This window comes from Mycteria americana, chromosome 2 (assembly GCF_035582795.1).
Source record: "Mycteria americana isolate JAX WOST 10 ecotype Jacksonville Zoo and Gardens chromosome 2, USCA_MyAme_1.0, whole genome shotgun sequence".
In the NCBI taxonomy this organism is placed as follows: domain Eukaryota; kingdom Metazoa; phylum Chordata; class Aves; order Ciconiiformes; family Ciconiidae; genus Mycteria; species Mycteria americana.
This window is the reverse complement of record NC_134366.1, coordinates 28828674-28840761: the sequence shown is the minus strand read 5'-3', so window position 1 is coordinate 28840761 and position 12088 is coordinate 28828674. Positions and strand designations below refer to the sequence as shown.

General features: G+C 39.6%; 1 protein-coding gene across 1 annotated transcript in view; it reads right to left on the bottom strand.

Annotated features, from left to right (window-relative positions):
• SDHAF3 (succinate dehydrogenase complex assembly factor 3) overlaps window positions 1-11828 on the bottom strand; it is a 38986-nt gene extending 27158 nt beyond the window's left edge. The window contains exon 1 of the mRNA XM_075492864.1: window positions 11568-11828. Within this exon, the coding sequence (XP_075348979.1) occupies window positions 11568-11729 (162 nt within the window). The 5' untranslated portion in view covers window positions 11730-11828. The remainder of the gene's footprint in view (window positions 1-11567) is intronic.
• Between the last annotated feature and the right edge of the window lie 260 nt (window positions 11829-12088).

The following is a 12088-nucleotide window of genomic DNA, read 5'->3' as shown; positions in this document are numbered from 1 at the left end:
CTTATAAGCCACAGTTCCTGTAACTGTGGCAGACTATAGCTTTTTGGCCTAAACTATCATGGCAGATGACTGACACATGCCATATTTGTTTTGAAAGGGACAGAAAAAAAGAGAAAGAGCTTCAGTTTAAATGTTTCAGCCATGTCCAGGAACGAAAGTAGAAATAAATACATTTTTATACTATATTTTCATTTTTAAAGAAAATTTCCTACTCTTAACAGCACCATACAATACCGACGTACTTTGCAACAGCATCTAAAATGTGGCATTATTAACAATAAAGTTTTTCTTTTGGCAAAAAAATACGCATATTAAGCTACTACTATATAATCACTTTAAAACTAAATAGATCCCTTAAGAAAAAAAAATAAAATAAATAAAATAAAACACAACTTCTAAAAAAGAGAGTTTTGTGTCTACATACTGATGCTTCATCTCCCCCGGGCATACTCTACTGGTGGCTACCATGGCTGATCAGAATTTTGTAATGGCCCTTCTCAGCTGCCAGGTTAGTCGGATGAAACGAGAGCAGCAAGCTACTGTGCTAATTATCTCCCTTCCTGATACCACAGTAACAAGCAAAGGTGTGCTTCTACGTCATGTATGTCATAATATATGACATCTGACATCAGATCTGCAGCTAAAGAACCAGCTGGTTATCCAACTACCATTATCCAATGTTGATCTGAAACATCAACAATCATTCAATTGTTAGACTTTTAGAAATTAAGGGAGGCTGCTGTTGGTAAACACAAGCCACACTTACAGAAAGACTCAGCGCTGGTGTCCTCATCGCTCCACTGGGGACCAACTCCCTGCCAGCCCCACGACATTAGAAGCCTACAGGTGGAAACCAGGGAGCTGCTGTGCACGTCTCAGTGCAGAGTCCAAGACGTAGCCTAGGCACAATCACTGATGGAGGTCCTAAGGGTATTTCATTGGGCCAAGAATGCTTGCTGGAAAATGTACATGACTGATCTAGATTACAAGATGAGAACTTGGAAAGAAACACTGCAAAGGGGAAAAATAAAGAACAAAACACTATACGGTATGTCAAAAATATACATCTATTAAGGAGTACAGGAAGAAGAAAGTATGTAAGCTGATAAATGTGCCAGAGAAAAGCCTGAAGAGGAACAAACGAAGCAAACCTATCGTGTTGGACCATTTAATCACAAGACTATGAGAAAAAGACTTTGAAGAACTCCAAGAACTTTCCAAGTGCAGGAAAAAAGGAACTTTTACCAAGCCAATACCTGTTGAAAAATGTGGAGTCATGCGCTGACAGTCTATAAAATTCCTAGAATGTGATTAGGATAATTTTTTAAATATCATGGAGGCTAGCGCAGGGTGTTTATCTCAGGCTGGTTCTCCATTGCATATTTGACTCATCTACAAATCCAATTGTGAAAAGCAATTTGCGTAAAAATCATCACAAAACGAGAGATCAGCACTCTAAAAAAGGAAGCGTGAAAGAGGACTATACGAAATCTCTTTGCAGAGAGATGAGATATATTTCTCCAATAGAGAAAAACAAAAATGGGCTTCAGAAAAGCAAACTTCAGCACCACTGGAGAACCATATGTGCCAGGGCAATACTTTGAGGGATAGCAGAGTGTTGTAGGTGCCCTGTTCCCTGCTAGGGTATCAAAGGGTAGCCATACTAAACACTGCAAACTACGGGGGTAGCTGCTGCGTTTTGCTACTGGGATAGCAAACTACCCCAATGCAAATCAAAACCAGAAAGCACATTATGAAAACATTATGGCTAAACCAGGTGGAAACCACAGTAAGGTCTTCGAATTAAAAAGCCTTCTCAAAATTTGCAGCAGTACATTAACAAATCTCAATATGTATCTTAATAAATAACTTTAAAAGAACTGAATCTGTGAAAATTTCAGTTTATATTAGAAAATTCAATATCCTACCGGTTTCTAGTACAGGAACAAGCCTTCTCAATTTAAGTATTTGCTGCCATCATGCGTACACTTCAAAAACTGCAATCTTATGAAGGATACTTTTCATTTATCAAGTCAAAAATCAGCTATCAGACTACATGAGGGCATTACAGACTTCAGTTCGAAGGTGATGAAGTTTCAAAGATTGCTAATGTAATATGAATTCTTTCCTCAATACAGATTGCATATACATCAAATAGCATACAAACTCAATTCAGCTACAAAGACCACGTGCTTCCGCTATGCAATCATAAAAAGCAAGAAACTGATTATGATCTAATTGGTATTTGGTGGTCCACAGAAAATAAACCAATTGCTCTGGTTCATTCCATGCAGATATCAATACTACCAACACAATTCAATACCTTCAGTCATGACATCTCCAAAGAAGCAATGGTGATGGGGACTTAAGTTCAAACCCTTCCACCAGGCTTCTTCTGGTTTAGGTTCAGAAAAAGAAAAAAAGGAAAGAAAAAAAAAAAAGAATGTTGCACTGACCTAATGATCTGTTCATTTCGTCTAACTTATAGAATAGAATAGTTCAGGAAGAAGAAAAAAAATAGTATAAAATAACATAAAACTAGTGTATCAACTTTACATCATTCAGGAATTCCCATGGAGTAAGGGAATATGCATCTATATTTTAAGGATCAGTTGCTAGCCAGTCTTGAAAGATGGGTGCAAGGTCAATTTAGAAGGTATTCTACAGATTTAGCTAGTTACTGCAGGGGGGGGAAAAAGTGCATCATGCTGTCTTTTGCCTCAGTCTGCTCTGTCTCTCACTAATAATCCTGGAATAACAAAAAAGGAGCATATCAACAGCACTCAAGCTCCCCACATATCACTAAGCCTAAAAATGAACACCCGGTAACTCGACTTCTAGTATCACTTCTAACTTACTTTTAGTACAATGAACATTTCATTAGAAAGATCTCATTAACATTACTTCTGGAAATGACCTTTAAAAACCTATGAATTCAAACATTTTATCAGACACTATGATTAAATATGGTTTCCAAATCATATCCTTCAAAAAATGCAGTTTGAAATTAGCAGCTTTGAGACACAGAAATAAAAATATTTCAGCAGAAATTTTCTGCTCAGTGTATTCCCAGGAGTGAGCTGCATAAACAGCAGGATATCAATTAGAAGATGTATGGTTGTAGACACAGTCAGCTTCAGCATTAAAACAGCCAAAGCTCTTGGCATTATGAAAGATGGTTAAAACAACATGAAGATTGATAAAGATGCTACCTAAATACAAGATTATGAAGTCGAAATCTGAGGTTCAGCTTCTTGCAAAAAACATATTTGATTAACTGACTTTAATATTAGTGAACTGTATAAAAAAGCCTTCATCTCTTAATAGGTCCTAAGTACACCTCCTAAGCGTGTCCTAAGTACAGCTCTATATTCAGATGTGATACACACATCTGGGGCTTTAAAAATCCTCCAATTTGCGTAACACTACTTGTGCAGACACCTCACGTTATGCTGAAAGAAGAAAAAAACCAACAATTCAGAAACAATTATTCAGATGTGCTCCAGATTCCATTCTAATTCGCAGAAAATATCAATTTTGTATCTACACAGGACAGAAAAGCACATCCATGCAGTATGCGCAATTACAGCACTCATAATATTATTGCAGTAATTACAAAATATGGTACTTGACAGCACTTGTGGAAAGTTGGCAGTGTTTATAGTGTTGATAGGGGAAATGCACTGAAAACATAGTAAAAACTACCATGCTTACAAAACACTACAAGCTGACAATATTCACACAAGGACCAAACAAATGCTAGAAGGAGGGTGTCGATAAAATACAAACAAGCAGAAATCCTTATAAATTTGCAATTCCAATTCATACTCAGTTTGTCTGTTTGACCCACTACATTGTCTTAAAATACAACAAAGTTCAAAAGATTTGTGGATTAGTTACGTCGATATTATCTTCATCTGAAAACCTAACCTGGTAAGGTTCTCTAAATTCTACTGTAAAATGCTTTAAATAATAAAAATAGACAGTGCTGGAACATCAAGATGGGGGCAAAGCAGTCAGAATACACATCTCCTCCTCTTTCCTTTTTTTTTTTTTTTTAAGTCTAAGAGGAAACAAGAAATCTAACAAGACTCATACTTGCACACATACAACTTAAAGACAACTTTTTAAGACATTAGTTTTATTTCTGTAACCTGTACCGAGTTAAACTTTTTGAAATGGCTGTTACGGAACATCGAAAAAGCAGAATTAGGCTCATTTGCAGCAAATAAGATAAACTGTTAGATTCAAAGAGTACTCAGGGATCTGAATGCACACCACCAAAATAATGGATTCCTGATCATTACAGCTCTAACCTAAAAAAATCTGGAGACCCTGAGAATTATGTGCTATTATGTATAGAATTTATACATTATAAAGGCTTTTGATTTCCTAAGTTTCAAACACATACACAAGTACTACAGTATGTTAGCTAGCATGGTTATGCATATGCTGTGTCTCATATGGCTTGGACAGAATTTTCTACTACCACAAGATGGAAACCTGAATTACCTTTTAAACTGACAATTCTGTAAATGCTCCATTGCTGGTTCTGCTTCTACTGTGTCTGACTATTCCTATGTTCTTATTTAGAGATCTAATCACACACTGGCTGTCAAAAACCTGTACTTATTAGGAAAGTATCCATGAGCAGGCATACACAAAACTTCCACAGTGTCTTCAAATCTGAGAGCATTAACATGAACATGCCCTGCTCATTTCCCACATCAGTGCCACTCAATGCAAGGAATAAAACTGTTATGCACATTAGAGATTTACCCCACTTCTACAGCAATTTAAACTGCTCAATCTAAGTTATAACTAATAAAAATTGTTGTACTCTGCCAACAAATTTCAGTTGGGATTTAATCAATGCCACACTTTAAATATCAAAGGCATGTTATATACTTTACATACTTATAATGATCAAACTATCCGAAATTTATAAACCTATTTGCGCACCACGTATTTATACAAATTTCCATCACTTCAGTGGAATTTACTGTGCGATATATTATAACCTGAGGTGACTGGCACACGCGAGTGACTGACGCTAGCGTCTGATGTGACCCCAATGACTCAGATTTCCTGCTGTGTCAAAACAGCTGTAAATAAAAACTGCAACTAGCAGACAGGCACAGTTATCAGGACAGCCATCTGACTACCTACGTGCAATCATAGATAGGATAATACAGAGATAATTAGCATAGTAACATGACAGAAGCAGTAAGAGTACTGATGCCACAGCTTATAAAATTTTGAATTTGGAAAATACAGTAAAGGTCTAAAACAAAATCTCACATTTGCCTTTAAGTCTTATTTTCCATCAACCCCAGATCACAACATTTTTGAAACAGGAAAAAAAAATGCAGGGTATTTACACATAACAAAGTTTAACAAAAGAAGTTAATCAAATGCTATCCCACACTAATATATACGCAGAAAAAAACAAAACAAAGCAAAACAAGAAATCACTGGCCTTAGCAGTGGGCAGACGAATCTGAAAGAGAATGACGCTGCTCTCCAGATGAGAAGTACCGAATGCCCCTTCCCGTGACGGGCGCGCACCACGCACAAGCCAGTGGGTATCCACCAGGTTACCCCAAGTCTCTCCACATGAGAGAGCTCCCAGACCGCCTGGATTCTCCGTGGAAGAGGAGCAGACACCAGCTCCTGCTTCTAAACGCAAATTTGAAGGAGCACTGACAGGATGGATGTGAAGCCATAATACAAAAAGGATGTTATTACTGTGAAACTTTGCTATAGGGATCCATGTGGTCAACCTTTGCCTTTGGTTTTTTTTGGTCAAAGGGACAATTGTTGAGTCTGTGACAACTATTGAGTTCAGGAAACTCAACAAATCATGGGTGCAGCAAGGCAAAATTGCCATCTTACCCAGGCAGACTTCAAATCTTACAGCAAAGCAGGCCACCAGGGAGGCCAGGTCAGAGCAGCAGGCTGATTTCCTGCAGCTGGTCATACCCGAATCCCACATGCTCTTCAATTTATCAGCCACAACTCTGCAGCTCTCAGAAAAGTGAGAAATTCTTTCCTGCCTTTTGAGAAATGTCAGAGAAAATAGAGGAAATTGTCTACAATTTAGTTCTTACAAATTAATACCCAGTGAACACCCTAAGTGGGGGCTAAATACATAAGCCTCAGTAGGAATTTACTCTTAATAAGAAGGTTTTCATCCAGATAGCCATAAAAATCACTAAAAGCAAATTCCAGTGTATCTGGTAATGTTACAATGAAATACTACTCTTAAATCCTATTTCACAACTTTTATTAAAGTCATAAACCGGCAAAAACCTTAAAGTCATATTTCACTTCCAAAAAAATGTATTTCTTTGTCAGGCAAAAAAGAGATCATTCATATAATGTACTTCATTGAAACTGAGAGCAGAATACAGAAAGGCAGCGGCAGTTTTAGACTTATGTAGCCTACATATTTTCTGAAAGACAATACAAAGGGCAACCCACACGTCCCAGTCCCATTCCCACCCCAGTCTGACTCCAGTTCTGGCCACAGCTTCCTCTTCCACCCATCCAACTTTCTTTGGCTATTTGGTCTTCAAATTCTCCTTTCAACATCTCAACATATTTTTGAGCACCAGAAGCTTAAAAATAAATCAAGAAGGGGAGGGAAGATCATACTAGCCCAAAGAATTAAGAAGCGAAAAATTCTGCAAGTGTAGTCACTCATGAGTAGAAAAAGATGTATCAGGACAACTATGTCCTGGGAAACATCATGAGACCATCCCACAATCAACCCAGCAAACTAAATACTGCAAGTGACACGGGCAATTGAAAACAAACTTGATGAATGACAATTATTTGTATCATATCAAATATCATAGTGATTCAAAACATTAGCCGTTCTTGAGAGGCTACGTGACCAGGTTCCCCTGACAGAGAGATACAGTCCCGCCTTAATTTTACCAATATAATGCCTAGATTTGTTATCAGGAATGACAAAAATGTCACCTTTCTTCTGAGTATACAACAGCAGATGCCAGCTCCCAAATCAGTCTCAGTTCCTTTGAAAGCTTATAGAAAGGTTTTCGGAGTCAAGAGTGGCCAAAGCATTTCAAAGGCAATTTATTCAATCTATTAGATGTGAGAAAATGTCATGTAATTCTGCAGAATTATTCTGCTCATCTCAAGGTAGTCCAGACCTTCCCATCTACAGGGTCAGGCTTTTTAAACAGTACAAAGCTAAGTACTTAGCTTTTTAAAGCTAAGTACAAAATGGTCATTTTCAAAATTAAAAGAAGAATTAACTTAAATTATCTAAACCAAATGATTACTGAAATTACTTAGCTGAATATTCTAAATTATATCATTTGTAACCTAGAATAAAGCAATAAATATTATCTTAATATTACCTATTCTTAAGTAAGCATTCTCATAAGCTACCACATGACTTAGAAGACTGTTGAACTAATTCACTTATCATATCTGTCAACATTAATTCAATAGCATTGCAAGGTAATAATCACTATCAATCTAATTATATCAGCCGTCTCCTGTAAATGAGTACCAATTATTTTAATTAAAATATTAAATATTTAGAAAATGGAAAGGAACATATATTAATAATTTATATACTTAATTTGAATCTACCCGAACAACCATAATTCCTGAACAACAAAGCTTGCTTTCTTTGTATCCCTCTTTAATACTTTCCAGTGGGGTTCAAGACACAAACCATCAATCCAACACCAATGATAGGAAAAATGCAAAATTTACATTGTTCTACTTTTATATAAATGTATACCTACTTGCAGACTATTTCTGTCAGTCTTATTCACTTAAGAACTCTTCCAAGACTATTCAAAGGATAGTTTCCCGATTTTGTAAACACAAACAGGTCGGTTTAGGTTTCCCATAAAATGACATTAGCCATCTATGCGGTTGGGTTCTAACACTAAATCCCTCAATCCCTGTGCATGGCAAACAAGGGGATCCCTTCTGATCTCCTTCACGTGAAAACGACACGAATTATTCACATACTAAGACAATATCATTTGGGAGCCTTTTTACCTCTTTTCCCCCATTTCTTTTTAAAGTTTATCTTAGAAATCTCCCTTTAATGTTCCACCTGTGCTTTTCTGGACTGTAAGGATATTCAGAATGCCTGTACCCCTGTTTCAGAACTGGGCTGAGTATTCAGGTCCTGCACTGAGATTTGGATTTTTCCCAAAAGCCACGCAACAGAACCTAATATTAAAGAACTACAGCAATATAGGAAGCTATGGTTGCTTGAACGCCCTGTATAATTAAGATTCCTTTAACAGTTGTTTTTAAAGCTTTTAACAGCAAAATCTTACAGGTTTTTCACCATGTTTCACAAGAAATAAAGGGAATTTGCTCAGCTTGTTTTCTTTGATAAACAATTGATATGCCCAGTTCCCTTGAATCGGCATGATTTAAATACCAAGGGGAAAAAAAAAAATCGTTTGGCACAACCATAATGCAATGAAAATGCCAGGCCTGTTAAGTAAACAATTAGCAAATACGAATCAAATTGGAGGACAAGGCGGCATACCACAGACACAGACTATGAACTACTATATTCAAGCACACACAGAAAGTCTGACTATCCAAAAAAAGCCTGAAGAGTTTTAACAAAAGTCAAGTAGTTTCATGTTAAAGTAAGTCGTCCTTGGAAATTTTCATTCAAAAAGCATATGGGGCAGCTTATTAAGATTACACTTCATATTGAAGTCCTTATTCAAAGTCAAGAAACATCAGTGCAATCATCATATCCATAATCTTTACCCTCTGGTGAATATACATTAAGATATACTATTTTAATATAAAATTATGAATACTATTTTTCTGTAATATGAGACATCATGCCACTGTACCAGACACCCTGCATGCAATAGAAGACATGAGGAAAGAACTTTTCCAGATGGAAGCTGAATATTGACAACACTAAAGTGCATAGAGTAAGGTATTGAACAAGCAAATTGGGAATAAAAGTGCTTCACATGTGCAACACGCCAAAATACTGTTAACAGAGCTGTAACTTTGCATTTTTCCCCAAAAAATGGCTAAAACTTAACAGGGAATATAAATATAATTTTGTATTAATGTCGCAGTGATTTGTTTGGGGGGAGGAGTTGTTTGGGGAGTGTTTTTGTTTGGGGTTTTTTTTTAATAAAACTAGATATGGAGGCAAGAAGCACAGTTACGGTTCATGTACATGAAGTAGTATATCACAGCTTCATGCGTTGCTAACCGTGCGATTCATATGCCCTTCAAGAACTGGGCACTTCACAGGTATGCTGGCGTGTTCTGCAAGGACTGTTCTGGAGCCTCCAGCCTATTTCTGATGAAAGAGTATCCTGCTGCCCAGGAAGGGTGCAAAGAGGACTCCAACATGAATTTGAGCATCTTTCTCTTGTTACCTAATCCAAATTGTCTACAGTCCACCTTCCCTCAGTTATCTAGTCCAAGCCTCCAAGGGGTTGGGAACCACAGCATAATGTAAGATGCAGAGCGAGTCCCACAGGCCAAAAATGTGAAAGTCTGATTTAGAAATTTCACCCTTGAAACAGATAAATGATTTAGGGGAGAAAAAATTCCAGAACAAAATAAAAACTAAAGGAAAGATGAGAAGAGCCACATTAACTACATGCTCCCATCATCTTGTTAGAAGACAGACATATTTGCAAAGTTCTTTATACCCACACACTCAAAACAGTTATTAAATTAGTTTCATTTCCTTGAACATATCATAGCTAATAGCACTAAATGTCAGGTTTCAAAATTCGACTTCTTTTCCTTGTAGTCTAAAGTTTTTCCCAGTTTTACCTATAGTCTACTTTTAAAACATTTTAGAACTGAGAAACATTTTCACTATTTGTTCACAGAAATGGCTAAAGATATTTCAATGTAAACATTTTCTTCCTTTTCTAAAATTATTTTCAGGAAGATTTTAGCACTGAAAATAGTAACCTGTAACTTGTCTTTTTAGCTCATGTTAAAATTGGAAGCAGTGATGCGGAAACAGTTTGGCAGTATCAAGTAAATGGCAATGGAGGATTACAATAGCATCAGGCATTTGAGAGAGAGACACAAATTTTCCTGATTTCAGGATCTATCAGTTGGCAAGAGGCAATTAAAATACACTTATTCCTTTCCTCTGAAGAGAATACCAGGCAGTGTTCTCCCTGCTGGTTCCTGAAGCCCCAGCACAAGGGTAAAGGAGCTGCTTTACCGCCAAGATTTCAGTGGGTGGAAGGGATGGGTCAGATCTCCCCCCATTACCCTTCTGTTGCTAAACCGGGAGGCACTGGATACTACCTACACTAACCAACTTCCAGGGCAGAGTAGAACACAATTTTCCTCCCTAGCAAGGAAAACAGTTTTGAGATTCAAAAAATACTACCAAACCAGTAGTTCAATGAGCATGAAAATTAACGGGGAGCTTAATTGTGTACAGATTTGTCTCTTGCAGGTTTTTTTCATGCTTTGAGGTTTTTATCCACGCTTTGAGTTTTTTTCCTCTGTTCAGCGTCTATAACATTTCCCTGTCATGTGGGTTTTTTGGGGTCCATTAATATGCCAGCATCTGCTGGAGTTCAGGCATGTGGGGAAAGCACCTCAAAAGTCTCCCTCCTCTGCTGGTTGTGAAACTTCTCAGATTCTAATTACTTGTGAGCTATCTGCTTTTCTGTCGTTGGTGAATTCAGCCACTAAATCCAGGGGGAGAGGCGGGGAGGGGTAAGCAAAGAAGCAATGTTCACATAAGACTCGTTTCCCTAGGAAATACTACCAAAAAATATCACTCAAAAATGAAATACAAGCTCATGAAGAAGCTATTTACACCTTTGTATTTAGTTAATTATAGTAATACAATTAGCTATGTATGTAGTTATATAAATATATATACACGTTTGTATAATGTATTATTATAAGTTATACATTATCTGTATAAGTCATACAGATAATTTTGTGTATATGTTTTTATATATGCATATGCAGATAATTATATAATTGTTGCAATTCTGTTATATGTGTGCGTGTGTATAGTTACAATCACACAGAGATGAGGCAAGGAAGCAAGAACCATAAAAGATAACCTGCCCCGAGATGTAGAAGTACAAGTACTTTGTAACTCTGCAAGGAGCTCGCCCTTCAGGGGAGCCTGCCAGGGGAAGAGACCCTCTAAGCACACGAACCAGCGATCGACACCTCAGCGGTCATTAGCAGCGAAGGGGCTAACGGGCATTCTCCATCTCCCTTTCTATAACACACATCCTTAAACCACGCGAAGCCCAGCGAGCCGCGGCTGCGGCAGGTAAGGGCAGGGCTGGCAGAGACGGCGAGCGAGGCGCCGGCCGCCGGCTACAGGGCCGGTCCCCCTTCCCGGCCGGGCGCCCGGGCCTCCCCTGCGCGGGCCCCGCCGCCCCCCGCCGGCGGAGGCAGGCGGCGGCTGCGCGGCGCCCGCCGGCAGCGAGGGCCGCGCTGCAGGGGCCCGGAGCCACCCGACGGGCCCGCGGCTCGGGAGGCGGCCCCCCCGGTCGGACCGCCGCGGGGCGGCGGGCACTTGCCTCCCATTCCCGCAGGAAGCGCTGGGCCTCGGCGGGCCCGGCGGCCTTGTGCTTCCTGAACTCCTCCTTCACGTAGCGGTCCCCCAGCGCCCGCAGCGCGGCCGGCAGCGCCCGGTGCAGCAGCAGGATCCGCCGGTACAGGCCGCGCGCACCCCCCGGCATGGCGGCGGCGGAGCGGGGCCCGGCGGGGCGCTGAGGCGGCCGCACCGGGGGCGGGGCGAGGGGGCCGCGCTCCGCCCCCCGGCCGGCAGGGCCGGGAAGGGGAAGGGGAAGGGGAAGGGGAAGGGGAAGGGGAAGGGGAAGGGAAGGGAAGGGAAGAGAAGAGAAGAGAAGAGAAGAGAAGAGAAGAGAAGAGAAGAGAAGAGAAGAGAAGAGAAGAGAAGAGAAGAGAAGAGAAGAGAAGAGAAGAGAAGAGAAGAGAAGAGAAGAGAAGAGAAGAGAAGAGAAGAGGGAAGGGGAGAGGAAGGGGAGAGGAAGGGAAGGGAAGGGAAGGGAAGGGAAGGGGAGAGGAGAGGAGAGGA